Source organism: Python bivittatus, unplaced genomic scaffold, assembly GCF_059951505.1.
Source record: "Python bivittatus isolate LINGU-HERP-01145 unplaced genomic scaffold, Pbiv_v1 ctg000650_np1212, whole genome shotgun sequence".
Taxonomy (NCBI): domain Eukaryota; kingdom Metazoa; phylum Chordata; class Lepidosauria; order Squamata; family Pythonidae; genus Python; species Python bivittatus.
The window spans coordinates 306,403-333,986 of NW_028277093.1; the positions used below are offsets into that span (position 1 = coordinate 306,403).

The 27,584-nt window shown below is 61.6% G+C and overlaps 2 protein-coding genes across 2 annotated transcripts in view; both read left to right on the forward strand.

Moving 5' to 3' along the window:
• The first annotated feature begins 1,637 nt into the window (after nt 1-1,637).
• LOC148214452 (collagen alpha-1(XI) chain-like) lies at nt 1,638-12,915 on the forward strand. The gene is made up of 6 exons (XM_088151185.1): nt 1,638-1,719; nt 7,655-7,822; nt 8,824-9,034; nt 10,438-10,600; nt 10,687-10,824; nt 12,787-12,915. Exons 1-6 carry the CDS (start codon nt 1,638-1,640, stop codon nt 12,913-12,915), a joined length of 891 nt encoding a protein of 296 aa, XP_088007311.1.
• An 897-nt stretch (nt 12,916-13,812) lies between these two features.
• The window catches only part of LOC103050189 (uncharacterized), a 37,291-nt gene continuing 23,519 nt past the window's right edge, over nt 13,813-27,584 (forward strand). The window contains exons 1-22 of the mRNA XM_088151186.1: nt 13,813-13,863; nt 14,854-15,165; nt 15,608-15,748; nt 16,050-16,196; nt 18,707-18,766; nt 19,949-19,990; nt 20,068-20,130; nt 20,801-20,875; nt 21,052-21,138; nt 21,775-21,831; nt 22,047-22,100; nt 22,343-22,396; nt 22,523-22,576; nt 23,217-23,270; nt 23,390-23,443; nt 23,701-23,745; nt 24,225-24,278; nt 24,372-24,416; nt 25,465-25,518; nt 26,178-26,222; nt 26,345-26,398; nt 26,719-26,763. Of these exons, the coding sequence (XP_088007312.1) occupies nt 13,813-13,863; nt 14,854-15,165; nt 15,608-15,748; nt 16,050-16,196; nt 18,707-18,766; nt 19,949-19,990; nt 20,068-20,130; nt 20,801-20,875; nt 21,052-21,138; nt 21,775-21,831; nt 22,047-22,100; nt 22,343-22,396; nt 22,523-22,576; nt 23,217-23,270; nt 23,390-23,443; nt 23,701-23,745; nt 24,225-24,278; nt 24,372-24,416; nt 25,465-25,518; nt 26,178-26,222; nt 26,345-26,398; nt 26,719-26,763 (1,647 nt within the window). The remainder of the gene's footprint in view (nt 13,864-14,853; nt 15,166-15,607; nt 15,749-16,049; nt 16,197-18,706; nt 18,767-19,948; nt 19,991-20,067; nt 20,131-20,800; nt 20,876-21,051; nt 21,139-21,774; nt 21,832-22,046; nt 22,101-22,342; nt 22,397-22,522; nt 22,577-23,216; nt 23,271-23,389; nt 23,444-23,700; nt 23,746-24,224; nt 24,279-24,371; nt 24,417-25,464; nt 25,519-26,177; nt 26,223-26,344; nt 26,399-26,718; nt 26,764-27,584) is intronic.

Consider the following 27,584-nt stretch of genomic DNA (forward strand, 5'->3'; position numbering starts at 1 on the left):
GGGGCTCTCTGGCCCTTGGGGGTTTCCCCTGAATCCACAGCAGCCTCGCACTAGACCCCAACCCCAGGTCCTTGGGGCAGCAGGCCCACGGTCTCTGGGACAGCCCCCCTTGCGGGTGGGAGACGCACCCCTCCCTCCCCAAGTCCAGGCTGCCCCTGCTCCTCTCTGCCCCCTTCGGGCCTAGAAAAGCCCCCGCCCCCCTTCCCCTCCACTCCTGCTGCAGGACTCGCTTTTGGCGCCTCCGGTCTTGCCCCGCCTGTGCCTTTTCCAGTCTGCTTCTGCTGGGATCAGGACAGAAAGGGAGGAGGGCAAGCCAAAGCCCCTGCCTATCCCTCCCTCCATGCCATTCTGGCACCCAGGGATGGGCCATTGCAAGAGATGTGCCTTCGGCTCTGCAGGGGCTCTCCTGTGCTTCTGCATTCAGCCCAGCTGCACCTGTTTGCATCCTTTCTCCATTTGCCCCAAAACACAAGGGGAGACACTTCTGCCAGCAGCGCCAGCACCACCTGCATCTGGTGTGGGCAAGTGAAAAAAAACCTCTTCCCTGGTTCCCCCTTCTCACACCTGCACAGCTGGGGGTTCTCCTCCCACCAAAACCCAGGGCCCTCCAGCTGGGTTGGACTATAGCTCTCATAATCCCCTGCCGGCATGGCCACTCAGACTAGCAGCCCGGCATGGCTGGGGGAGGCTGGTTGGGCAGGGTGCCATTTGCCGGCGGGTGAAGTGCTGGGCATGGAAAGGCCTCCTGCGGGGTTCTCATGGTCTCTTGGGAGAAAGGGGTCCCAACAACTGCCAGGCTGTGCCCCACAAGAGGGAGGGGGTGAGGCTGGAGAGCCTCCTTGCTCTGAAGTGAGGGGCAGGAAGCTGCCCTCAAATTAATCTTGGAGGCCCCAAGGAACCTGCCCATCTTTATGAGCTTCGGATCTCTGCAGAGGAGGGGGTGGAGGCAGGAGCAAATGTGTGGTGCCTTTTGGGGGGTCTACAGCAGGGGGCCAGTTGGTGCCAACCAGCTCTTGTATCTAGCCTTCCCGTTGGGTGGCTCAGAGAACCGAAGGAAGCGAAGAGATGGCTGCTATGTGAAGGAGAAAGACCTTTTCCATCACCTGGGGGGCAGGACAGGGATGGAGGGGAAGAGGGGCAGGATGGGAGGAGAGGGGCCCAAGCTGGAGGGGGAGGGTCTTCGCCGCATCAGGTGGAGAGTCTGGAGGCTGCGGCTGAGGGCCCCCAAGCGGAGATCTAGCGGGCTCCACGCCTCTCCCCGGCCCTGCATTAAGTAGCGTCGGATATCCAACCGGTGCAGAGCTGCTCAAAAGTCGGCTCTGGAGGGAGAAAGAAGAGATGGCAAGGGCGGAGGGGAGGCGCCCCCGCCCCCGCGAGAAGGGGGCTGGCAGGGCGGCGGCGGCGGTGGCGGCGAGGGGGCGGTCATGCCAGGGGGTTGGGGCGGGGCGGGGCGGGGGCTGTCCAGGCTGGCCGAGAGGCAGGAGGGCTGGACGGCGAGCCAGGCTGCCTGGGGCTGCGCCGGAGCAAGAGAGCGGCCGCTGCTCCTGCGCTCCTCTCCAGACGACGCCCGCTGCCCTGTCCCGACGGGAAGCCGGCCCCGATCGCCCGCTCCGAGGCTCGCTTCGCCGCCCAGGGCCATGGACCTCGCCCAGCGGCCGTTGCTGCTGCTGCTGCCGCTGCTGCTGCTGCCGCTGCCGTCCTGCCCGGGCGCCCAAGCAGGTAAGCGCGGACGCGCCCTCGGAGTGCCCCCTGCTCCCGCTGCCTCGGCGGCTGGGTCCCGGGGCGGCCACGCAGCACTGGAGGCGGCCGGGGCAGGCGGGACGTCAGGCTCTGCCCGCGGGTAAGGCTGGGAGCTTCGCCCGAGAGCCTAGCCCTGCGCGCCCCCCCGTCCCCCAGTCTTCTCCCGGCGAGCCCGGGGACCTGCGACAGGTCTCTCGCCCTGGCCGGACGTGGGCGCTGGGGGGAGCTGCCAGGCTGGAGGGCGGGCTAGGAACGCAACGAAGAGACGCGGGGCGGCGGCCCTTAGTTTGCGGGGGCGAAGCCCGGCTGGACGTGTTCCGCTCTCGGGGGGGGGGCTGAATTGGGGCCGCTGCCTCTCGAGGTCCCACCTCCACCTTCTGCAGCTCGCCCCAAGCCCGGCAGGTGGCGGGTGCGTGTCCGACGGGCGCCGCCACGTGGTGAGGTCCCTCCCGTGGGTCGCTCCCCCTCCCCCCGACGGGGGACCAGGCGGCGGAGCCCGGGAAGAGAGGAGTAGGAGAGGTGGAGGCGCGGACACCGCTGCCGGGCCAGAGTCGGTCCGGTCGAGCGCTTCCCCGCTCCAGGGCGCGAAGACAGGCAGAGTTTGTCCGGCCCCGAAGCTGCTGGCCCTGGAGGGGAAGGGGGAAGGCAGCGCCTCCGCAACTTCTGCCCTTCGGGGGAGCGACGAGGACGATCGCGATCGGCGCGGAGCCGGGCTGTCGGTGCGCCCCCTCCGCCTCGGGCCCCCGCCTCGCCTTCCCTCCCCGCTGCGGCGCGGCGCTACCCAGACAGGGCGGCCTTTGTGCGCTGGGAACAGTGGGCAAGTGTGCGCGGCGCTGCCGTCCGGGCGGAGGTTGTTTGCCTTTGGGCGCGGCCCGAAGAGCCTCCTTGGCAGCCGCGCTCGCCCCCCCCCCCGCCAGGCAGGCAGTGCCCCTTTTCCGAGGGTCTGCGTTGCCCGCACCTAGCCAGCGCCCAGAGGCCCGAACGCCGCTCCCACCTTCCCTCCTCGCTCTTCCCCCTCTTGTGCCTTCCGGGACCCCCCCCCCCACCGCAGCCGTCGACCCGCTCCCCTCCCTGCTCGGAGAGGCCGCTTGCCCCGCTGCTCGGAGCTGCCAAGGAAGTCGGGGGCATCCTCAGGGACACCTGGCAGTCAAGGGAGATTTGGGAGGGAGAGAGCCTCCTTCCCGTGCGCGCCCCGGGGACCCCTCACGGCCACACGACGCTCCCATGGGCCATTCGACGCTCCCATGGGCCATTCGTGCCCCTTCTTTGGGGGAGGATGGGTCAGCCAGGCAGGGGACCCTCCTTGAACTAGCCCGGTGATGCTGGAGGGAGGGGGGAGGGAAGGGGAGGGAGGAGCTCAGAGAAGGTCGGGAAGGTGCCCCCCCCGCCCCCCCGTAGGCCGGAGGGTGACCGGCTCCCGCTGGAGGGCCTGGAGAGGCCGTCTTCTCATCGATGCATGCAGGCTTATCCGTGACCTGAGATGGACTGGGCTGGGGACACGTCCTCATGGAGAAAGTCTTTCTGTGTGGTCCCTGAGCACACAGTCAATTGCTCCAGCCTGCCCTCGGAGAGTGATGGGAGCTGTAGTCCAGCACAGCAGGAAGGCTGCTCAGGCAGAAGGAGGAACAGAAACCCTTTTGTTCCCCATCCACCCTCACGGGGTCCTCCACTTTCTCCCAGGGTCCAGTGAGCTGGCCTGGGCCTGGCAGGGGATGATGGGAATGTGGGTGAGGCAGAACAAGAGGGTGTCTCTGATTTGCTTGTCTGCCAGGCGTCTGAGAGTGGGTGCCGCCAACCCCTGAGCCCCGAGAGCTGTGTCTGTTGGACGTGTCTGTAGGTGCTCTACTGCTGCTGCTTCTGGACTTGCACGGGGGTTCAAATTCCCACAGAGCTCACTGGATGACTTTGGGCCCAGCCAATTTCTCTCAGCTCAGCCTACCTCACAGGATTGTTGTCTGACCACGTGTATTGAGTTCACAGAGAAAGGGGGAGATACGGGCCAAAAGCAGGCAAGGAAGGCTTCCTGAGCTTTAGGGGACCTTACCTGTTGGGATTCTGCCTGTTTTACACTCTGAAAAGGCTCTAGTAGCAATCTTATGAAACCATTTTTGCCCGCTGAGGTGCAGATAACCTATTTCCTTCCTTCCTTCCTTCCTTCCTTCCTTCCTTCCTTCCTTCCTTCCTTCCTTCCTTCCTTCCTTCCTTCCTTCCTTCCTTCCTTCCTTCCTTCCTTCCCCATTTCGTAGCTGCGTTTCTGCTCCGTCCCTCGTGCAAACACAGGAGCTGGGCAGACTCAGTCAGGCCCAGCACATGGTCCAGGGGGGTGAGGACCATCACACCCCCCTAGCAGAAAGGGGGGCTTGGCCCCTCCCTGCCAGCCCCAAAGGACCTTCTCTTGGCAGGATGCTGGAAGAGACGCACTTTTCTGTTTTTGGCTCTTTGGAAGCTCTACAAGACTGGCCCTGTGTGTGAATAGCCGGCCGCCCTCAACGAGTTGGGGGGGGCTGTGATGAGGGGGGGCCCTGAGAAGCTGACCCCCCCCCCAGCTTTTGTGGGGAGCCTTCTTGCATCCTTCCAGACTGGTGGCTGCGCTACCTGGAGTCCCCAGGCTGCACCAGGGATGATAAAAATAGCACGATAAACTATGCAAATATGTGAGAAATGATGCTGCTCAGAGGATCCTTTCTTGCCCTCCGCCACTCTGAGGAGACACGGGCAACTTTGCAGCTAACACCGAGCTCTTTGTCAGCAAGGGCGGGGCGGGGCGGGGCAGGAGGAATGTTTTCCGCCCTCCCTTCCAAGGGGAAACGCGGCCTGAGCCAGCCCAGGATGGCCTTGAAGCTGTCCGGCCAAGGGGTTGAGGGGGGAGGTGCCCTCAGGTGCCTCTGGCAAAGAGTCATCCGAGCAACCCCCAAACCTGTGAGCTCTTCGCTTAACAAAAGTTAGGAACACCTTTGTGTTCAGGGCAATCAAGCCCCAGCGCCCCACTGCAGTTTCCTCCTGAGCCCTGAGCTGAGAGAAGGGTCACCGAGGTCATCTAGCCCACCCTGCTCCCCGCTGGGGCACCTGCTTCTCTGCCCTGGCCAGCGCTGAGGCTTGCCCTGCGGCCAGTTCATGTCCCTCTTTGCTGCCACGTGTGTTAAACTAGTGAAAAAGTGTTTTCCCATGGCAGATGTGACGATATGTAAATTTGGCATCTGGGGAGAAAGGGAGCGAGACAGCTGGAATAAGCAGACAAAATCGATTGGTGAGCAAAAACTTGTCGGTGGGCAAGGAAGGAATGGCACAAGAGCCCACGGCCTGCCCATATGTGCAGACGCTGAGTCACCAGGCTGGTCCGGATCAGGCACCTATTTCTGGTGGGTGGTGGGGTGGGAGGGGCTGCCTGCGCACACACTCAGATGGGCTTGCTCCCCCTCCCCTCGGCATCCTTGAGGACCAAGAGCTATGCCAGGTGGTGCACTTTCCCCCCAAAGAAAAGCGGAGCCTAGGCCAGGCCCCCGTGGCCATGTAGGATGGCAGCACGATCGGGAGGGGGCTCTCCTGCAGCCTGCAAAATCCGGGGAGGGGGGCTGCTCTTGCTCCCCTTCCTCCCATTTACTGCACCCCTGCGGTTTGCAGACCATTTTTTGCTCAGCATGTTGCACACACCCAGCCACTTGAGCCGTTGACAGATTTTGGTGCGAAGCTGCCCTCCTCCTCCTCCTCCTGCCTTTTTTATGTATAACTCAAGGCACAGCATAATACCTACTTCGCAGTTTAGTTTGGGGTCAGTGTGTTACACAGACCTTGTCGTCCTTGTGGCCTGTGAGCCGCGGAGTATATCGCACCAGCCCAATCTCTTGCAAGCAACAGACCTTGGTTAAGCAAGCCATGGCTTAATGCTTAATCGACTATAACACAGCTGCTAAAGAGGCAAGTGCTATTCTGGGGTGCGTTAAGCCCGGATGACAGGAAGCAATTGGCCCCTGCTGCTCCACTCTGGGCAGGCCCCACCTGGAGGCTGGGTCGGGATCCGGCCGCCCCCTCCCCCGGCCCCAAAAAGGCAATGACCAACTGGAGCGAGTTCAGGGGAGGGCGAGGGGTCTGGAAGAGCCCAAGGAGGAAGGGGTCATGGCTCTGGGGACAATGTTGAGGCCCCAGAAAAGACGCCTGGAGGGGGAGACCTCCCGCCTCAGCCAATTCTTTTCTCCCTGAAGAAAAGTGGGGGGCTGTTCCCTCTCCTGCTCGAGAAGGAATCAGGTGGGGGCGCAGAGCAAAGGGATGCCCCAACAAGGGTGGAGAAGCAGGGGGACTTCAGGGCCCTTTATGTAATGTCCCCCTTAACCCTCCCGAAGTTCTGGGCCATGCGGGTGGGAAATGTGGGCTTTGCAGGATGGTCCTCCCCAGAAGCCCCCCACCCCACTGGCCCAAAGGCTTAAACATGGCTTCCGAATGTGGCAGCCCCTCCACCTGGGTGTAGGGGGCATCCGTGCCTGCTGAGGTCTGTCAAGGTCCCTCCCAAGCAGGACAAGTGGGGTACCCCCTCCTCGATTGGTCCCCAGCAGCTGCAGGGCTCTGTGGTGCCCTCTGACCTGGCTGCTTAACTGCCCTCTGCCTGGCCAAGGTTTATTTTTAAGTGGTGGCCCTGGCAGGGCCCTGGGGGTCACTTTGTGGGGCCCCCCTCGCCTGCCTTTGCTCTGGGCCCCAAAGCCCCGGGGGGCAGCTTTAGGCCTCCCACAGCCCCAGCTCTACCCCTACCCAGCCAACGCTCCAGGTGCCATCTCCCCGGGCAGGCACGGAGGGGCCCCCGGAGCAGGCAGACGTGATTGCAGGCAGCCTTGGCCTGCAGCTGCGTCCCAGAGGTGGCGCCTTCCTTCCTCCTTCCCGCTGTGTGTGCGTGTGTCTGTCCATGCGTGTGCTTGTGAGCGTGCAAGCCTCTTGGATCTGCCTCCGGGGTGAACAAAGAGCCTTTTCATGGCAATTAAAACATTTTGCCTGGTGAGAGCAAAGATGGCAATCCTGATGTTTCTGCTCGCACCTGAAAGGGAGACTGCCTCACGTGGAGACCCTCCCCAAGAGGAGGCAGCCCCAATCTGCCTGGGGACCAAGCGTGCCCACCGAGCAGGGCCACCTCCCAGAGCAGTCGGGGAGATGTTGCATCTCCCGCCCTTGGAGGAGCAGCAGTGGGAGGAGGGGGGACAGCCTGAAATCGGGGGCCCCTCCCCACTGCCCTGCCGTGACTCCTCTGCTTCTCTTGGCTTTGCTGGCCCGGCTGGGAAACGGGGCAACACCAGGCCTGGTTTCCTGGGGAGCAGCTGCGGAGGAAGGGACTTTCTATGCAACGGGGCATTAAAACCGCAGGGTTTGGGAGACGGTCTTTGCTGACCCAGCTGCGGGGCTTCAGTGTTGAGCTTTGCTCTTGAGCAATCCTACCTTGTAAACGTGACTGGCAATGGGGGGGCATGTCAAGGCCCTGGTGATTGCCACTCTGCAAACTGGCCTGCTGCCCTGGGCCCTCTACAGCTGTGCCAGGAAGAGCAGCAAAGCTCCTTTGCCTAGGGGGGGAGGGGAGGGGAATGTGGGAGGTGGGAAAGACAGTCGAATCAGAGCTGTGAGGGTCTCAGGGGTGGGCTGGATGACCCTGGCCATCCTGGGATTCCTGTGAGGGCACCCATTGAGTATCTGTGAAGTGGGCATCTTCTGGTGGCACCACAGAAGCAGGTCTGAGAAGAAAGTGGGATTCACCGAGGGGTACAGATGCCCGGCCAAACCAGCCCCGTCAGCTGCTGCCACCAGTGGGCTGTGGAAGGCTGCTGCTTGGGAGAGGCGGAGGGCAGAGGCAGGCAGGCAGTTGCCCTGAAGGAGGGGATTTAGGGAAGGGGTGGAAGGCAGGAGCTCACCCTCAGCTAACCTCGCCCCCCTTTCCTTGCAGCGGAGCTGGTCGACGTCTTGAAAGTGATGCAGCTGCAGAAGCAGCCCGAGGGGGTCCGTAAGACGCCTGGCTTCTGCCCCCAGAAGCACGCAGGATTGGGGCCGGATGCGGCCTTCCGGATATCCAGGCGGGCCCAGATCAGCGCCCCAACGCGGCAGCTCTTTCCAGGTACCCCCAGGCTGCACGCGGGAGGGGAGGGGAGGGGAGGGAGGCAGGGACAGGGTGCGTGTGTCTGGGGGTGGGTTTCTCCCCAGGGGTCCTTTTGCAGAAGCCCAGAAAATGGGTTCAACTGAATAAACCAGGATTCAGTGAACCCCAGTTGGTTGCCACTTTTACTGCTGCATCTGCACACTAAGAAAGGCCGCACCGGGTGAGCTCCGGCCTGCAGCCTTTCCCAACGTGAGTCCCCGGCAGCCCCGTTCCCGAACCAGGTCTCTTCCCCACGTCTGACTACCAGCCCCCAAATCTTGCATTGCAGGAGACGCTTTCTAACCCCCCCGCCCGAGGGCCGGACTGGGAAAGGCTGCTCTGGGGCCCCCAGGCACAGGCACCCGCGCCTCGAGCCCGGCCACCGCAGCTGGGCGGAACCATTGAACGCGCAGTCCCTCGGGCGGGGGCCGGAGCCGCCCTCTCCGCGTCCCTCCGAGCGCTGCGGCAGAGCGGTTTCCGAATCTGCCCGGGACGCCTGGAAGGGCCGCTTTAAGGCCCGCCGCCCTCAAACGCCTGGCCCGGCGCTCGGCAGGCGGCGGGACGGGGTTGCGGGGGGGGGGGGACAGCCGGTCTCCCCAGTTCCCGGCCAGATCCACGCCCCTCAGGACTCCTCCCCGAAGCTCCAGGAAAGCCGGGGATGCTGCGTCCAGGAGAAACCATGAGGACTGGGAAATTGCGGGGGGCGGGGTCTCCCCGGACGTTGGGCGCCTACAACCGCCAGCGGCTGGACGACGTGGTTCAGCGACCCGGGGGGTGGGCCAGGGGGCCCTGCTTAGGGCCCAGAGGCTGGAAGCGGCGGCGGCGGCGGCGCCCCCTCCCCCCCGCCCGAGCACTTGGTCCGGGACTCCCCGTCCATTAATCCCGGCTGCCGGCGAGCTGCCCTTCCGCCGGCGGCTCCCGCCCGGGGCGACCCCGCCGCCCGCCCTGTGCAAGCTCTCCCCGGCTCTGCCTCCGCCCAGGTCAGTTCCCCGAGGACTTCTCCGTCATGGCGCTGCTGAAAGCCAAGCCGGGCCTCCAGGCTTTCCTGCTCTCCGTCTACGACCGGCACGGCGTGCAGCAGCTGGGCGTGGAGCTGGGCCGCGCGCCCCTCTTCCTCTACCGGGACCAGACCGGCCGCCCCGCCCCCGAGGACTACCCCATCTTCCGGGGGGTCAACCTGGCCGACGGCAAGTGAGTGCCCCTCCGCCGTCGGGCGTCGGGTCGCCCGCGATCGGCCCCGTGGCGGCGCCTCCTCCCGGCGGGGGTAGGAGGGGGCATCGGGACCCTTCGGGCAGCCTCGCGGCTTTTCCGCGGGGCTGGAAACGAAGCGGCGGAGACGCGCCGCGCCGGAGCTGGCCACGGCCGGGCGGTGCGTCCGCACCCGCTTTCCCCCGGCTGGGGCCTCCTGCTGCTTCCCGCCGCCCCCCGGGAAGGGAGCCCCCGATGCTTGGGGGGCAGTTTCCCCTGGGGCGCCGGTCCTGGCGAAGGAGGCCGGCAGCGCCTCCGCCCCCGTTCCTCCTGCCGCCCGCGCCGGAGAGGGCGACCGGCGGAGCTCGGCGAGCAGGACGGAGGGAAAGGCCGCCCCGCGGCCACCTGCGAGCCGGCCAGGGAAGCGCCGCCGCATCAGTCCCGGAGGGGAGGAGCCTCTGCGGCGGGGGCGTGGCCTCCGGTGGCGGGCATCGCAGCTGGCGGGCCGGGAGAAAAGCGGGGGGACGGTTGGGGGGGGAGATGATCCTGGGTCCAAGGATCCGGGGTCTTCTGCGGTGGGGCCTTTTTCTTGCCAATCCACCGTCCTTGATCCCCTGGCTGGCTCAGAGATGTGCCGGTGTCTTGCATATTGGCCGGGGGGGGGTGTCCCTCTCCCTTTTGCTAGACGGGTTCAGGCGGAAGGTGGGCAGCGGTCGGCCTGCGAGGCTTGATTCAGCTTTGGGCACAGAGCGGGAGGTGGACTGCTTGGCCTCAAGGACCCCTCCCTGTAGCTTTGGGACTCCCCTTCCATGCTCCTGGGCCTTGAGGCGGCACAGATGCCAGGGGGCCTTCCCGGAGCTGCAGGGAGTGTTGGGTTTCAGGCCCCGGCAGGGCCTCGCTGCCCCCGCTGAGTTTGCCAAAACAGAACTGGAGACGAGGCCGTGAAAGCTGCAGAATGCTGGGTTCTTTGCCATTTTCCTCTTCGGTTTTCTGCAGATACTCTGCCTTCCTGCACTTTTTCTCTCTCGTTCCATGCCAGCCTAGGAACTTTTATTTCTTTATTACGTTTAAACTCTTGGGGTGGCTGCAGTCCGTCAAACAAGGCAGATAAAAGCGAGAGACTGAGTAAAAAGGAAGAGTTCAATTTCTGATCGTAACGCCAACGGAGAGGAACCAAGGCGAGGCAGCTACAGACTGATGTCCCAAACATGAGCACGAAGGGCCAGGTCTTCACCTGGCACCACAGAAAGGCAGAGAAGTTGGTGCCAGGACTGATAGGCAGAGCAGGGTGCCAGGTGCCATTCCGTCCAGCTCTCCCCGCGGGGCTCTGTGGCCGCCTTCTCTGGCCGCACGGCTCGGCCTTCCCGTGTGCAGGGGCTGAGCCGGGCCCTCCTCGTTTCTGGCAGGTGGCATCGGGTGGCGTTCAGCGTCAGCAAGCAGCAGGTGACCCTGGTCCTCGACTGCAAGAAGAAAGCCACCGTGCCGCTGCCTCGGGGGAACAAGCCGGCGGTGGACACAGCAGGCGTCACCATCTTTGGGGCCCAGATCCTGGACGAGGGGATCTTTGAGGTAGCAGCCTCCCGCGCCTCCATCCCGCTGCCTTCCCCCGCCGTGGGTCTGAGGCCAACTCACCCCCGTGTGCCCATTCCCTGCAGGGAGATATCCAGCAGCTGCTGATCTCCTCCAGCGCCCAGGCTGCCTATGACTACTGCGAGCGCTACAGTCCGGACTGCGGGGGCCCCCCCCAAAAGCTCCAAATCCAGCAGGCTCAGCAGAGGCCCCCCAGGGCTGAGGTGAGAGGGGAGGACGAGCTGGGAGGTCTTTATTTGCTGGCATTTGGCGCTGAAGGCTCTGGTTGACAGTAAATTTTGCAGGCAAAAGGAGAGGACATCGTCCTGTGCCCAGATCAAGCCGCAGAAAACTTCAGCCCCAATTTTAATAGCAAAAGGGAAAAGGGGGAACCGGCTTGGCTTTCCTGAATAGGAACGAGGAAAATGCAACTGGATCCCATGCCATATTTGAATGCCAGCAGGAGCCTCATGGGACTTCTGTCAAGACCGACCCAGATGAAACTTCCAGTTGGAGCGCAGAAGAAAGGGAGTTTAGGAGTAGGCCGTCTAGTCTGACCCCCCTCCCAGTGCAAGAATCCCAAAAGCATCTCATTCAGATGGGGTGGCATCCTCGGGGAAGGAGAGCCCTCCCGCCCCCCGCTGTCCCAGTCACGGGTTCCTCTGCCAAAGACCCCTTGGTTGGGATCTGCCTTCCTGTATCTCGTATTTGGGGTCTCAGCCTTTTTCGATGTGACCCCCTTTCAGGAGGCTGTTCAAACTGTGTTTTTTCAAGGTCAAACCTTCCCAACAAATTTCAGCCTCTCTTCTTGGGACTTTTGCTTCCTGATCCTCCCGGTTGCCCTTGTCTGAATCCTTCTTAAAATGGGCTGCCCAGAACTGGACCCAGATGTGAGGGGGCCAAAGCAGAATAATGTGGAGTGATTACTTCCCATGGTTTGGAAACAGCTTTTCTCTTGATGCAGCCTAGAATCGCATTTGCCCTTTTTGCAGCCGCATTATACTGCGGGCTCATATGTTGTTTGCAATCAGCTCTTTTTTTTTCACAAGCACCATGACCAAACCTGATATTTTCCACCTTGTTCCTGCACATTTAATTTCTCAGCGCAGCATCTACAACTTCAGGGGACATGAATCTGGGAGATGTTTTGGCCTTAGAGAAGACAGTTCCATGTTGTTTTGACAACTTACTCAGCGAATTGAAAAACAGTGGCTGTTTCAGCAACAGTTAATCATTTATTCATCTATCTATCAGATTTATATAGCTGCCCATCTCACAAACATGACTCTGGGCAGCATACAATAAACAGTTAAAACAATTAAAACAGTTAAAATCAGCTAAAATTAAAAATAAAGATAAAATAAAAATAAAACTCTGGGAGAACAGACCAGCATCCTACTTACAGTGTAACCATCTCCCCATTTCTCTGGGATCCCCAAGCCTGCTGAAAAAAACACGTTTTCAGAGGTTTCCTAAATGCCAGTAGGGTCGTGGCTAAACACACCTGGGGGGGGGTAATGATATTTGCCTTTTTGTCTTTTACAATTCGTCTTTTTCAACTCGCTGAGTAAACATCACATAACTGAGTCTTCTCAGAGGCTAAAACAACACCCTAATCAAGGGACCACCAAGAAGGAAGCTGCACCCCCCCACCGAAACTGGCGGGGGACCCCACTGCATAGAAAGAGGGATTGAACCCCGCGCGTAATTACTCACACTGGCGATGTTTCCCAGTTAGGTGAGGAGACGTCTGCCAGTGAACAACCAAACTCAGAGAACATCCAGGACTCCACAGTTAATCACCCATTTTTGTTCCTGGAAGTTTTATGAGAAACTGCAATGAATCTTTTTTCCAGCGTTAAAGGTGGTGGGGCTAAATCTCCCCCTTCCCATTGTTAATTGTTCTCATCTTTGGGGCCAGCCTCAGAGCTGAGCGTTTTGAAGTTCAATGAACCCTGAGGCGGCCTGGCCGCTAAAATCGGACTAAGCACGATGCTCCTGAGGGACTGAACCTCCCCGCCCCCCGGGCTCAGAACAGCCACCCCAGGGCTCCCCCCTTCTTTGGTGCTTTGAGAGGGAGGTGCAACTGCAGTCTGAAGAGAGGGCCGGGGGCCCCTCCTGGGTCAGGGAAGAGCAGGGGCCCTTTTCTAGAGTGGGCACCTTTCAATCTCTCCAAAGGTTTTTAGCTGGCAAAGCTCCATGGGGGCTGTCCAGAAAGAGCCTCAGCCCACGCTCGGAGGACCGAGGACTTGGAAAAGGCGGGATTAAGCCAATGGTTGGCCCTCGCAGCCGTCTACGCGGTTGCTCAGAAGTAGGCCTAACTGAATTTTCTCTTGCCTGGAGAAAGTCAGAGAGAGGTCTGGGTTCCCACACCAGTTTCTCAGTTTAGCTGTTTTCTGTGCTTGCCCCCCAAGCCTGTAAGAAAGGAGCACGACGCTGAGCAGAAGGACCGTGACGGAGGGCTTAATGGGAAGGGGATTCCTGCGGCTGGTTTCTCACCTGGTCAACGAAGGTCTCCGCACTGGGGCCGCCCCTGGACAAACCCTTAGGCAGGCTAGGGACTGTTCTCGGCGTTAAGAGGGCTCTTTCTGCAGCACAATGTGGTCATCCTTGGGCCATGCCAGAGGCTGGGGCTGGTCCTGCTTTACATGTGCGAGGGGGGGGCAAGAATTGGCAGAGGGGCACGAGGGGCAGAGTTTGCTGCAGGAGAGGCAAGGGGGAGGGGTGGAAAAGGGCGGGGGAGGGGGGAGAGTTTGCAGCCTTATTACTTTTCCATCACATTCGGTTTTCCTGTTCCTTAAAAGCCTGTTAGTTCTTCCTTAGCCATTAGACTCTCTGGATGCAGGGAGAGCCTGAAGAGTTACGGCCTGGAATGCGATGGGCTCCCCTCTGGGGCCCTGGGGAGGGGCAGGGCCCAAAAGGTCCACAAACTTCTGCCCGCTTTTTAACTTTCCCAGGTGTGGGGTCCTGGGGGATTTTAACCCTGGCTGGAGATGGGCCGGGAGTTCACGGGCATGATCCAGGCTGACTCGCAAGAGGGAGCGGCCACGCCTGTGTCTCGGGGCAGTGGTGATGGCCTCTGGAAGGGGGGGGAGGCTGTCCTCATTCCCTTGTGCAGGCAGACCATTCCCTGCCAGCCTTGGAGCTTTCTGCGGCTGTCGGGAGGGTGGGGTGGGGGAGGACCTGTTTGATTGGTCCAGCCCAGGGGCCTGATGGGCGCTGCCGAGTTTCAGAGGGCGGCTGGCCGGGCCCCCGAGGATCTGGTGCGTGGTTTGCCTGAGGCCTGGGCAAGAGGGTGGCGGAGGCCTCGGACTGGAGTGTGCCGGGGGCCCCTCCTGGCACGTAGGTCCCGGAGGGTCCCCGGTTGTCAGAGGAGCTCCGGGGGATGAGGCGGCAGAAGAGATGCTGCTGTGAACGGCCAGGAGCAAAACTGGCCAAGGCCCCTCTTTGGGACCGTCAGAGTGGCAAGATGTAGTCGTTTTTCTGCCTTTCCTGCATCCGTGGCTTGTGGTCCGGTGGCCCAGTTAAGGGCGCAAGGGATGGGGCAGGGGACCGTTTGAAGGGCGTTGATGGCAGCATCTGCCAGTTGGGCTTTGGCTGTGCTGAACTAGCTGTGGTCTGGCAAGGGTATCTGGGAAGAGTTGGGGCCCCTCGGCCCTCGGGAACCGGGCAGGGTCCTCCAGGCTGCGGGAAGTCAGATCCACGACCCTTGTCCTTGAGCGCCTCAAAGGAGGCGGAGGATTGCCCCGCTGTTGCTGGACCCAGAGGGGCTGGAGAATTTCTGACCATCCCTGACCTTCCCTTTCTGGGGAGGTGGGCTGTCCAGTCGGCCCCTCCACTTCTCGTGCGCAGGTTTAGGTTATCTATGAATACGGCCCATTTGCCCGCTAAAGGGGCTTCCGAGCTGGGGGTCCAGGTGGCCTCCACACACGCTTAGGCCCTTCTGAGGAGCTGTTGAGCACGTCTTTGTCCCGTCGGGGAGGGGCATGGTAAGCTCCCCCCAAACAGCGAGAAGACTTGCTCTTCCGCCAGAAAGGGGTGGCTGGTTGTCCTGGGGGCTGTTGGCCAAGCCACACGATGGCACCCGTTTGCGAGTTGACGCTCAGCCCTCGCTTGGACAAGCCCTTGCTGGAGACTCGGGGCGGCCAGCTGTCTCCCGCTTGGCTGTGGGCGTGGCGTGGGTCTGCCCTGCTGGACTGGCACTGGCTCCAGCGCTGTGTCTCCACTGCTGCCTTTGTGGTCTCCCCTGCTAGACGCCAGCCAAGGCAAAGCCCCTCACCAGCGCCAGGCCAAAGCAGCCCCAGAAGCGCCAGCTGCCCAGCACGTCACTTGCCGCTGTTCAGGCCGGAGCCCCGGAGGGGAGGCATCCTGGCGGTCCCAAGAGCCCCCGCAGTGGGAAAGCACTCGGCAGCGGGAAGGACTCTGGTGGCGGGAAGCCCCCCAGCAGGAGCAGCTCCAGTGCCAAGCCAACGTCGGGTGGCAAGGGCTCTGCGCTGAAAAAGGCCGGGGGCCAGGCACACGCCGGTTCTGGTGCAGCCCGGGGCCCGAGAAGCAGCTACCAGCAGGTAGGGCTGGGATTGATGCGGGGGGGGGGAGTGGGCAGCCATTTCCCTGTGGGGGGTCCTGAGCAAGAGCTCCACCCCCCTTGGGCTGCCTTGGAGGGGGAATCCCAGCTGCTCCAGACCCCATCCAGCTGTGGCTGCATTTTTCTTGAATCCCCTCCCTCCACTGGGCCCTGATCTGCCCCCAAACAGCTGGCTTCCTGCTCCAGCCGGGTGTGTGAGTGAAAGCCTGCTTCCCTGATCAATTTATTCCTTAGGGCTTAAATGATCTGGGTTGTAGAATTGGGCCCCGGAGTCCCAATGGGGACGTTTGTACTAACCAACCGATGCTCACCTGTCTCTTTCGCTTTTTTCCTCCTTAATTCTTTCCCGCTCCTTCGTTTCTCACCCATCCACCCACCCCGATTTTATCTCCATTGGTGGGTGCCCCTCCTTCCCTTCCAAGGACGTGGGTCCTCTTTCCACCGAGCAGCCCCGAGGGACTCATGAACACCCCGGCCATACCCCGCCGCCTGAGGCTGCTTCCCGGAAGAGGGTCCCCCCAGGGGAGGCCTCGCCTCCTGTTCCCTTGTCACCACGGGCGGAGGTAAATGCCCCTTTCCCAGGGTCTCGGCATGCTGGTGCGGAGGAGCTCGGCCCAAGGGGCAGGAGGAGTAGGGCAGGGGGTATCCCTTGAGGCCCCTGTTCGGGGCTGGCCATGAGCAGGGACGGGGCAGCGGCCACCGGTGGGGCCAGGGGAGTCGCTGGGTCCCCAGGAGGAGGCGGGAGACTGGATAGAGCCGGGACCCTTGCCTGGCAGAGGGCTCAGCTGCCGTGGGGCACTGGTGGCAGACACGCTCCTTTTCCTCGGCTAATGTCTCGCTGGGTTCCCGCCCTGCCCGGGCCAGGAGGAGGCACCCGGCCTGCAGGCGACCGAGGAGGAGGTGTTCATGGAGGAGGGCGTGCCAGGCGTGGGTCTGGACCACGGATACGTCGATCCGAACCCCAGCGAGATGGGCCCCGTGCGTTCAGCCCAGACCCCGTACGGCGAAGTTGTAAGTGGGGAGCCACCCCCGTGTCCCGTGTCGCCTCCGTGTCCTGGCAGTCGGTCCATTGCCCGTTGCTGACTGCCCCTCTGTGGTGCCCTGATGGCTGGGCTGCTGGCTGGCTGGCTTCCGGGGTTTCTAAAGGCCCTTCTTTTGCGGGTCTTTCGCTAAAACGTTTGTTGCTGTGGCAGTCCTGTGGCGGTGCATTTCCTGCATGGCGCCTTGTTCCTGTCCTGGCTGCGGATTTCCTTTGTCGGGTTTTGTGTCGCTCCCTGGTTGGCCCCAGCGCTTCCTCCCGCCTTTCCCACCCCTCGCCACCAGGGGGCAGCAGCGCCTCCTTCCCTCTGCCCACTTCCCCCTTGCTCTGAGCCCCCCTGAGCTTCACCATCCTGTTCAACCTCTGCCCGGCTGCCCGCTCCGGCGGTCCGGGCACGCTTCTGCCGTGCGCTTGTTCCTGCGTTCTTCATTCGCATGTCTTCAACGGCTTGGTCAGGTGTTTCTCCTCCCTGTTGTGTCCTGAGACATCACCCTTTGATGATGTCATTTCGTATGACCTGTTGCATCACTTTTTGGATGATGTCATTTCCTATGGGTGCCCCATCTGTCCTGTCGTGTTTTTGATGGCATCATTTTCTATTAGGGTGTGACCGGCCTTTCCTTATGCCTTGATCTTTCTAACCATGAAGCTGGTTTGCATGGAAATGCAAACAGCCCTTTTTCCCGGTACGGCAATTTTCCCAGTCCCAATTTCTGCTGTACTGGGAAAGGCGTTGCCCGCCCACCCCCGATTAGCACACAATAATTGACACTCTGGCTGCCATCCTGGAGGGCAGCCCCATTCCTTCTCCCCCCCGCAATCCGGAGCCTTTGGAGAACATTTTCAGAGTGTTTTTTCCTCAACAGGGCATGGTTCCAAATATCTTCTCTTTAAAATCTGAGCCATCCTGGGTATTCTGGGTGGTTTTTAATTCAAAATAGACTCAAGGCAGGTAAAACGGAAGGTGGAAAGTTTCCAAGAAGTCTTTCTGGCTAGAAACAGAAACTACCCAGGCCCGTGTTCTTAAAAGCAAATAAAAGAGCATTTCAAACTTGGCCCCTTTAAGATGTGTGGACTTCAGCTCCCAGAATTCCCAGCGTGGCTGGCTGGAGAATTCTGGGAGTTGAAGTCCACACATCTTAAAGTGGCCGTGTTTGAGAAATACCCGCCTTGAGTAACTGAATTTTTCTTTGCTGGCTTTACTCAAGCTGGAAATTCCTAGCTACCATTTTTTCTTTTCCTCTTCCCAGTTATGCTCACATCTCTGTTGACAAACATCTTTTTGTTCTGTGCTCCTGTTTGAACTTCAGTCCTTTTTTAACAAATGCGAAATCTTTTTTAAGAAACGCAAAACGCACTACAATTTTGTCATGATGCTGCAGAGATCTCCCTTCACATTTTAATTGCTAATTAACTGTAAGAGGAGAGTCTACGGTAACAGGACATCAGAAGGAGTTTGGTAGCACCTCTTCCGACTATTTATTTATATGTCATGTTTATATAACTCACAGAAAGTGACTCTGGGCAGTGTACAATAGAAAACAAATCACAAAAGCCAACAGTTAAAAAAACATTCTACAATTAAAAACACCATTTTTATTCCAAGGCAGAAGCTTTTGCGAGCTGCAATAAAAATGGGCAGCCGGAAAAGGCGTTGCCCAACTCCTCCTGATTCGTGCTCGGTGTTTCTTCTTTATATTTAAGCAAACGTTAACTGTCCGTTAGCAAGAGTCCTGAACGCGCCTGCTTGGCAGGCCTGTTCGGTCCAGCTGATTTCGTTATGGGAAGCCCACACGCCTGTATGCGCGTAGCGATACCTGTCGCTGTGCGTATGCGCGAGAGCGACTCGCTGATGGATTTCAGTGCTTCGGGTCAACGGGCAGCCGTCTGTAGCTATTCCCAGCCTTGGCAGCCCCGGGGAGCCGTCCGAACGAACGTTTTGCGAGGCCCGCATTCCTTCCCCTGGGGTCAGATGGGTGCAGTCGGGGCGCCCTACTGGTGTTCCCCAAACGGGTGGGGTTAAAATAAAAAGCCTAAATTTAAGCTTAAGTAAGCTGCAGGTTACGCACCTCGCTCCTTACTGAGAACCCCAGGAGCAAGGGCTGGAAGGGCCCTGGAGACCGCGTAGTCCAGACCCCCGCCGGGGACAGGACCCACCATCCGGTGTCGGTTTAAGCCCCACTAGCAAAGAGAGCCCAGGAAACCTGTTCCTGCCTGGTGTCCAGCCGCAGCCCAAATCCTGGTCAACTGAGCCCGTTTTTAGCGCTACCTTTTGCAGCAGCCAGGAGGGGCAGAATCACGGTGGGCATCCTTTCTCCTGCTGGTGCAGCCCATGGCCCCTCTTTGCCGCTGGTACGGCTCTCTGCGCCTGGGGACCGTGGCCGGGGCCCTCGGGCCTCCCTCTCTCAGCGTGTGCACGTGGCGTGTGCGCACCGTTATACTGACAGTCTCCTTCTTGTGCTTACATGCGTGCCACCCGCAGGCAATGCGCGGAGCCCGAGGCTTGAAGGGAGAGAAAGGCGAACCGGCTGTTTTCGAGCCTGTAAGTTCCCGGGGGGTGCATGGGGGGCTTGGCCGTGGGGCAGGTCGGAGCTAAAAGGAGCAAGCGTAATGTGGGGCAGCTGAGAGCCATGCTACGTGGGGCAGAGGAAAGGGGGACGACCTGCAACGTTGGCCTGCAGGGTCTTGGCTCTGCTTCTTTCGGCCTCAACAATTCCAGCTTTGTCCTTTTTTCCTGTCTCCTCCAGTAATTCTGCTTTGTAGGCATTTTGGTCCGGCTCCTTAGATCTGAAAGGGTTCTTTGCATCCCACAAGCCCGTGCAGGGAGCCCGAAGGCCCGGCCCCCGTTTCCCCTCCCCATGTGGGAGGGCGAGATGAAGGCGTCCAGCTGCCCGGGCCCTCGCTGGGCTGGGAATAGGACGGCTGTGGCAACATCTGGCCGGCCTTGGCTGACATGAAAGAAGATAAGGGGGCCTGGGCCTGTCAGGACCTGGATGGGAGGCCAGCTGGAGATCCCAGGGCGAGAGGCCGGGCCAGGAGGGCAGAAAGGGGCCTGGAGAGAAAGGGGCAAACCCGTTCCAGGGCTCCAGATGGGTCCTTCAGGGGGCCAGGAGTTAGGCCTGTGGGAGGGCTGGAAGGGCCAGTTTTGCGGCTGCCGTTTTTTCAGGCAGCTTCCTGATCGAACGCGGGAGGTGTATCGGTTTACACTGGCAGAGCCTTTTCCACGCCGAGTTTTGCCTGGTGAGGGTGCTCTTTCACGTAGCTGGCGAGGCTTGTCGGCCCGCCTGTTTTGGTTCTGACTAGGTTTGCTCCCGCGCACTACGTTATTTCATTTTCATTTACTTATTTATCGTACTTATAACAGCCGCCCATCTCACGCAAAGTGACTCTGGGCAGCGTACAACGTTAAGGCCAACCAACGTGGGTGCGGGAGGAGAGACCACGATCAGCGCCCGGTTCTGGCTCTCCCACCCTTGGCCTCCGTTGCAGGAGAACCTGCATCGGCAGCTCTCTGAGTGGTGGGATCAGGGCCCCCTCAGAATTATTCCTGGGGACCCCAAGCACTCCGTAGCCGCAGGGACTAATCCCCCCCCCCCGATGCCCTGCTTTGTGCCTGCCATTCCAGCCTCGGATGGCGTCGCCAGCGGGGGGGGTCTCTTCGTGAATGTTGCTGGCCAAGGAAAACGGTCTTCTTTGCCCGCCTGACCTCCTTTTTCCTCCGCAGGGGATGATAGTGGCGGGCCCCCCCGGCTCCGAAGGACCCCCGGTAAGGGAGCTGCACAGCGCTGGGGGTGGGAGGCGTGGGCAGGGGGCAGAGATGGAGAGATGTCTTCTCTTCCGCAGGGCATCAGCGGGCCGCCCGGCACCCAGGGAACCCCCGGACCTCCCGGTGACCCCGGGGAGAGGGTGAGTGGGGAGCCTCGCTGGGGCCTGAATCCGGGCCTCAGGAAGAGCGCCACGCCCGGGCAGAAGGGGAGGTGGGATGGCGGGGGCAGGGCTAAGGATGGCCCAGGGGCTGGCCTGGTGCTGTGCGTGTCTGCCAGGCAGGCGGGTCTGCAGCTCCTGAGGTCGCGCAGGTCCGTTGCAGCCCGCCAGGGTTCATCCGAAGGGTCTCTGTCCCTCTGCATCATGGAGACCCCAATCATTCCTGGGCCAAAGAAAAGGGCACTCTGCGCACGGACCAGGGTGCTTTTTCCCTGTTGGCAGTTCAGCTTATGAGATTCAGGAAGCAGGTCAAGGCCCGGTGCCAAGATCCGGAGGGCTTCTTCAGAGTAGGGCGGATGGAAGGACCCTGTTTTCCGCTCCATGGACTTTTCCCTGCGGGTGAATTGCTGCCTGTGAGAAGAGACCGCTCTGCCCTCCTGCCTTCCAGCTGGGCTGGCTTGCAATTCCTGTCCCCAGGGGGACGATGGGGCTTGTAGTCCAGCCGATCCAGAGGGCACCGTGTTGTGGACTCCTTCCCCCATGGGTCGTGGTCAGGGGTGGTGAGCGTGTTTGGGCTCAGAGGGTGTGATGCCTCGTGCATACCTGCGCGTTTCCCAGACGCGATCCTCCGGCCTCTCTGCCTCCTTTGCAGGGTCCCCCCGGACGGCCCGGGTTCCCTGGGTCAGACGGACGCCCGGGTCCCCCCGGCACCTCCATGATGCTTCCGGTGAGTCCGGAGCGGGCCGGGAAATGGTGTGCATGGCCAGAGTTGGGACGTGCTGGTGGACTGGTGGGGGCGTCCGGGTGGAGGCAGGTTCTGCCTGCGAATCGAGGAGGAGCCGGCTCTTCCGGCTTCGCGTTCCTCGTGCGAGACCTCACTCGATTCTCCCATTGTGACTGCAGTTCCGTTTCGGGAGCACCGGGGGCCAGAAGGGACCCGTCGCGATGGCGCAGGAGGCGCAGGCCCAGGCGTTCCTGCAGCAGGCCCGCGTGAGTCGGCTGGGGTGGGGCGGCCCCCTTTCTCAGGCTGTGGGCCCACGTTGAGGGAGTAGCAGCTGAACTGGAGGACTGGGGGGAACCGAAAGGGTTTGGAAGGGGGAAACGGGCCTCTCCATCCCTGGAGCCATCCCTGCCCCCGATCCAGTGCCCTGCTTCTTTTGAGCCTCTGGGTGCCCCTGGAATAAACCTAGGTGGGGTCCCCTTTTGGAGGCCCTGGCGCCTCCAGAGGTGGGCCAGATGATGGGTGCGCAGGGGAGAGGAGCGAGAGGAAGGGTGCCCGAGGAATCTCTGTGGGGAGCAAGGGCAGCGGGGGTGACTGGGGGGGTCATGCAAGCCTTGGGCCTGAGTCCAGAGCAGACCCCTTTTCCCACAGGTTTGAGTCTCACGAAGGGCAAAGCCCCAAACCAGTCAAGGTTCAAACTAGCCCAGATTAGCGAGTGGTACAAATGATCTAGTTAAGGGTGTTGTGTGAATGGGGCCAGAGGTTCTTGTGTTGGGGGGCAGCTAACAGGAACCCTCCAGAATGGGGTGAGAGAAGACCCCCAAGCCCAGCACCTGATGCTCCAAGGTCTCTTGGGGGGTCTCTGCTTGGGGTGCTCGCCTGACCCATTTCCTCCCTCGCCACAGCTGGCCTTGCGTGGCCCTCCAGGACCGATGGGGTACACCGGCCGCCCTGGGCCCATGGTGAGTGGGGGCACGGAGACGGGCAGGCCTCGGGTCCAGACAGGCGTTTCTGCCCCTTCTGTGCTGTTCACTTGGCCGACAGGGCTTCCCTCCAGGGGGGCCTGCCAGGGCTTTGGCCTCTGGCGGGCGCCAGGTTGGGGAGGCTGCATGCTGCGTTCCACCCCCCCTGCGAGGGGCTCGGCTGTGGCGACATCGTGGTGCTTTCTCTCTCACAGGGTCAAGCCGGAGGTCCCGGCGTGAAGGGAGAGCCTGGAGATTTTGGCCCCCAGGTAACATGGACCTGAGCAGCGGGTCCCCCCTGGCCCCTTTGGTCCCTGGGGCAACTGCCGCCCTCCTGCTCCCTGCTCTGGCGAGGAAGAGGGGCCGATGTGCAGCCGGGAATTGGGGCACAGTCTTGGGCCCAGCCACGGAGCTCCTCTGGAGGTGGAGCCCCCCTTGGGAGCCTGGCTGGCTGAGTAGGCCCCCAGGCAGGTTGCCCCCTTTGCCCCACTAAGACTTGGTCTCTCCCCAGGGGCTCCGGGGGCCACAGGGACTGACTGGCCCCCCAGGAAAGCCCGGCCGCCGAGTAAGTACAGTCTTCTTAATTGAGGGAGATCAAAGGTTGTGTGACTGTGATGGAACAGCAGATGGGGGGGAGGCCAAAAGCCTCAGCAGAAGGGGGGCTCCTCCTGACCCCCTCTGTGTCCCACAGGGCCGGGCTGGCGCAGACGGGGCACGTGGGATGCCTGGAGAGGCCGGCCCAAAGGTAAGGGCTCCATCGCCCGAGATGGCTCAATGTGGGGGGGTTGGCTGCCCCCCCCCCAAGGTGGGACTCATAAGTGGCAAGACTGGGGGCATGACCACACACCGCAGTGGCATATCTCTGCACACGCACAGACACACAACACAAATTCCCTCAATACGCAAGCAACAAACTATCTCCCCAGCTATGCAAACGTTGTGCCCCCCAATTCCTCCAGCCCCCACGTGCATCACCTGCAGGATTTCCCTGCGGATAGCACATGTTCGACCAGCTTAACCTGGTTGCCACACGACCTGCAAAGCTAAACAAGGTTAATGTATCTCTGTTGGATTTCGATCTGCCTTTTGCTCCCCCTGCTGGCTGTTTGTGAGATCCCCTCAACAACAGCCCTGTAGGGCAGGTTGGGAGAGACTGGCCCAAAGTCGTCCTGTGTGTTTCTGCAAAGGAGGGCGACTTGAACCCGGCTCTCCCATCCTCACTTGGGCCTCCTACGTGAAGGCGGTTCTCTGCCGCTCTTCCCCACATGAGCAAGGAAGGGCCGCCTGGGGTAGGTGGGCTTGTCGCCCCGGACTGTGGGGGTCCCTTGGGGTGTGTGGCCCCGTTCTGTGCCGGGGCCCCTCTTTCTCACGCTCTTCTCCTGCAGGGCGATCGGGGCTTCGACGGGCTGCCCGGCCTTCCGGGGGACAAAGGTTACAGGGTGAGTGGGGTGGGGGGTGGGGCAGGTGGGGGGCATGTGCCAGGCTCACCCCAAGGGGTCGCAGAGGGCACCCTTCCCTTTGGCGAGCCTGCTTACCGTGCTGCTTCTGTCCTTGGCAGGGTGACCCCGGCGCACAAGGCGTCTCTGGACCCCCAGGAGAAGACGGCGAGAGGGTATGGCCTGCGAGTGGGGGGAGGAGGGTGTAGCCAGCAGGGCACGTAAAATGGACTGCTGAGATGTCCCCTCTAAAAAAAAATCTTCCCCACCTTGAGGACTAGCAGCTTGGGCTTTCATGTGAACCCATTGGAGGTTCTTAGGGGGTGGGGTTCTGCCCGGAGGGTTTCCATCTGCCTCTCTAAACGGGCAAATTGGTAAAAATGCAAGTCCATTTCCCCCCCTTGTGAACGCTCTTCCTTTTCTCTGACTGCAGGGAGACGATGGTGAAATAGGGCCGCGCGGCCTTCCCGGAGAACCGGTGCGTAGCGTCCCCAGCCCGGAGGGCCAGCCAGCCCCAGGCCCCCTTTCTGGGAGTTACATCGCAGGGTCCCTCCTCTCTGGCAGCGGGTCTGCTGCTAGCGCCCCCTAAAACCAGGCCAGGGTCTGCCTGCCGGCAGCCAGGATGACCACGGAGAGCTGGCGGCAGTGTGGAGCTCTTTTTGACCGCCCTGGTTCTGCAAACCTCAGTTGCTTCTGACCTCAGCTGCCCACCTGTGCCCAGCCTCCTCTCGTCCGGAAAGAGCCGCAAGACGATGTATCCCGAGGCCTTGGGGGGCTGCTTTCCTCTCCGAACCAGCATCCTCCCACACTTGCATTGCAAAATGGCATTTTTAAAACCTGTGGCCTTTTCCCCACATCTGTGCCTTGGGGCTCCCTGGAGGGAACAGGTGGGGGGTGTGGTCAACCCCTGGGACTCTGCTTTGACTCTTCTCCCCCCATCATGTCTTTTCTTCGCAGGGACCGCGAGGTTTGCTGGGCCCCAAAGGGCCCCCAGGGATCCTGGGGCCACAGGTAAGTGCTGGGAGGGGAGACGGTCCCTCACCCTCAGGGGTCCCTCTGGCCCTGCTGCTGAGCGCCACCTTGGGCCTGTGTTTCACTTGGCAGGGCGTGCGTGGCGTGGATGGCCCCCACGGGCCGAAGGGCAGTCTGGTAAGTGGCAGAGGCCTTCTCTGGACCAGCTCGGTGGGCTGAAACCAGAGCAACGTCCATGTTTTCTAGTGGTTCAATCCCCAGTGTGTTCCCTCCTGTATTTCATCCGCCCCTCCTGGGGCTCCGGGGCTGACCCAGCCTGGCTGCTTTAACAGACAGTCTGTGCTGGTGCACGTCGAGGAGCTGCCGAGCATGCACAGAGTGCCTTCCTCACAAGCCACCCCAGGGTGTCGGAGCTTGGGGAGAGCAGCTTCCAAGGCCTCGGTGTCCAGAAAAGAGCCTTCTAGGGAAGACGTAGCCCCCTTCCCAAATCAGCAGCTGGAGGACCCGCCACCCGGCGACCACAGAGCAGGGCAGTTACGCAGCTGGGCCCAGGCCGATGTCGATCTAAAGAGACCCGAGTGCGTGTCTGCGCACAGCAGTCCTTAGCGGCTGCGTAGGCGTGAGACCTTCCCTCGCCCCAAGCACTGGTCCAGATTGGGGGGTTCTGACACTTTGCCTCTTGCGGGAATCCGGCCGTTTGGCTGGGCTGGGCAGCCCTCGTGGCGCGACGGAGCCCCACGCGATGCTCGGTTCGGGCCCCTTGGTGCAGATTTCGGGACAGCCTGGCCAGCCCCAGAAGCGAGTCCGTTGAGGGGCCGCCCTTCATCCTGGTGGTGCGATTGCAGGCGTAGTCCTAGTTGCCTGGGGATGATGGGAGCTGCAGTCCAGGGTCCCAGGGAATTGGGGGGTCGTGGTTAAGGGGGGGGCCTCTGTTTCAGAGACAGGGGCCGGGCAGGAGGCGCAGTAGTAGATCCCTGCCCTGGGCAGGGGTTGGGCTGGGCGGTCTCCACGTTCCCTTCCAGCCCTTCCCTTCCAGAATTTCCTTTTTTGGGGCTGATTTGGGAAGGTTGAGTGGGATTACTTCCTGGGAGGCACACCACCTGGAGATCCAAAAACAGGCCAGGGAAGCTGCTTAATTCTGGCTGCCAGGAAAATAACATGGACACGTCCAAAAGGCCCCCGGGGAGCAGCTCGATCTAACGCAAGCCCCGTTTATCTAAACCAGGGTCCGCAAGGGGAACCAGGCCCCCCTGGCCAGCAGGGGACTCCCGGGACTCAGGTAAGTCAGAGGTGGGCGGGGGAGGGAGCTGCCCAGAGTGACTGGCGTGGGCGGCAGGCCGTGCTAAGATCTGGGGCTGCTTCTCAAGCAGCCTGCCCCCGTTGTTGTTGATGTGTAAAGTTAGACTGCTTTTGACGATGGAGGTTTGATGTAGGATTGAGAGGCAGAGGTAGCTCTGCGGCCTTGCCTGTGTCCTGAGAGCTAGAGTGTGCCTCCCGCTGCCAGGTTCCTCGCAGGGCAACTGCAGGCGAGGGGCCAAGGGCAGCCCCACTCGTCTCTCCCCACAACTTTCAGGGCCGGGTGGGGTGGCGGAGAAGCCCCTCCTTGGGTGGCTGGTTTGCTAGATTCCCCTTCCTCCCTCCAGTCTGCCTCCCCAGCAACAGCCCTGCGAGGTAGGCGGGCTGGGGCATGGTCCCTGGGGATCTGAGCTCTGCTCCCTCCACCTGGTTCCAGTCCGGCCGAAGGGCCTCTGCCTCCATTAGCGACCCAAAGTCCCTCCCGAGCTCCCCAAAGCTGCTTTTCTGGGCTGGGGGGGAGGAGGTCTCCAGCCTGGGTGTGTGTTAAGGGGCAGCTGGGGGGGAGGAGGTCTCCAGCCTGGGATGGGGCTGGGGCTCACCCCCGAGACGCCTCTCACTCTGCGTTTCCTGCTCTGCTTCCAGGGCTTGCCGGGACCGCAAGGCGCCATGGGCCCCCCCGGGGAAAAGGTGAGAGGGCGGATGGGCAGGGCGGCCCTCTGATGCCAGAGCCCAGGGTGGGGAAAGACAGCGCCGCCCCCCAGGTGGGCATCCTGGCTTCTGGGTCCAATGTGGTCCCCCGTCTCTTCCAGGGCCCCCGAGGGAAACCCGGCCTTCCAGGGATGCCCGGCTCTGATGGCCCCCCGGTGAGTCTCCCCCATCGCCCTGACTGTGCCTGCCCCATTCGGAGCACAAAGGGAGCCGGCCGCAAGCAGCCTTTCCAGAGGGCGCGAAAGTCCCGGCTGGCCTTCCTGTGGTTTGCCCTGGATGGAGGGAGGAACGGGGACTGCGGGTCCGCTGTGGGGCAGAGCGGCCTGTGTCCGTAGGGGAGCAGCCCTGCCCGTGTTTCCCTGGCAGAGACCAAGGAGCAGGCGGGGTTCGTCCGAGGCCCCACAGCAGCATCTGCCCCCAACTGGGGATTTCCTGAGAGGCTGGGGCTGACTGACTCCCTGCCCTCTTCTTGCAGGGCCATCCGGGCAGAGAAGGCCTTCTGGGCACCAAAGGCAACCCGGTGAGTGGACAGGCGTGGGAGTTGCCCTGTGTTGGCACGGCCTCCCTGGGTGGCACCCTCCCCGCCCTGGCCGAGTCATCCCAAGCTACCCTCCGGTCCTTTGAAGGGAAGGAGAACACCTTGGGTTTGAATGGTGGGGCACTGAAAGGGCGATTCCTTTGCTGCCAGGGCACCATCATGGCACGTGTGGTGGAAGGTGGAAGCCTCCCTGGCAGCCGAAGGGGCCACTGCTTTCCGAGATCTTTGCTGGTGGAGAGAAAGCGGGTGGGGGGGGGGGCTCGTCAGCAGGGAGGGGGAGAGCTTAGAATTGGAGCTTCAGGGCAGGAGATGAGAGGAGGAAGGACCGGGGGGGGGCGGTGAGGGGCCTGTCTCGCCTGGGAGCGTGTAAGAGCTGTAAATCTGCCAGTCTCAGAGCCACCGTGTTCTTTTTACTGGGTCTTTTAATTGTTGGCCAGCTTAAGGCCCTGCGAGTGGGGTGGAGACGGTTAGGGACCCAACAAGCCCATTCCCTGGGACCCTTTTGGAGGTGCAGTTCCCCTTTGAGCCACCAGGTGGAGGAGCATGAAGCAACTGGCATTTCTCCAGTAGGGGGCAGCCTTGCAATGCACCCACACTAATGCCAAGCAGGGCACTGCAGGGTAGGGCCGCTCCATTAAATGCTTTTCCGGCCAAAGTCCTGGGGGGGGGTTACAAGGGAACAGGGAGTCAAGTCATAATTCTTGGCCGGGGGGGGAGAGAATGAGATAGGGAGGCCACAGCTTTGCCCTGGTGTGGCTGCTTTAGGGTTCAGTGCACAGACCAAGTCATGCCAATGTGTGCCG

What these genes read in the sequence shown, in the direction of transcription:
- LOC148214452 (XM_088151185.1), top strand. Translation starts at nt 1,638, where the DNA reads ATGGACCTCGCCCAGCGGCCGTTGCTGCTGCTGCTGCCGCTGCTGCTG. An exon ending in AACGCGGCAGCTCTTTCCAG is followed by an intron (nt 7,823 to 8,823) that starts GTACCCCCAGGC and finishes GCCTCCGCCCAG; the next exon opens with GTCAGTTCCCCGAGGACTTC. An exon ending in GTCAACCTGGCCGACGGCAA is followed by an intron (nt 9,035 to 10,437) that starts GTGAGTGCCCCT and finishes CGTTTCTGGCAG; the next exon opens with GTGGCATCGGGTGGCGTTCA.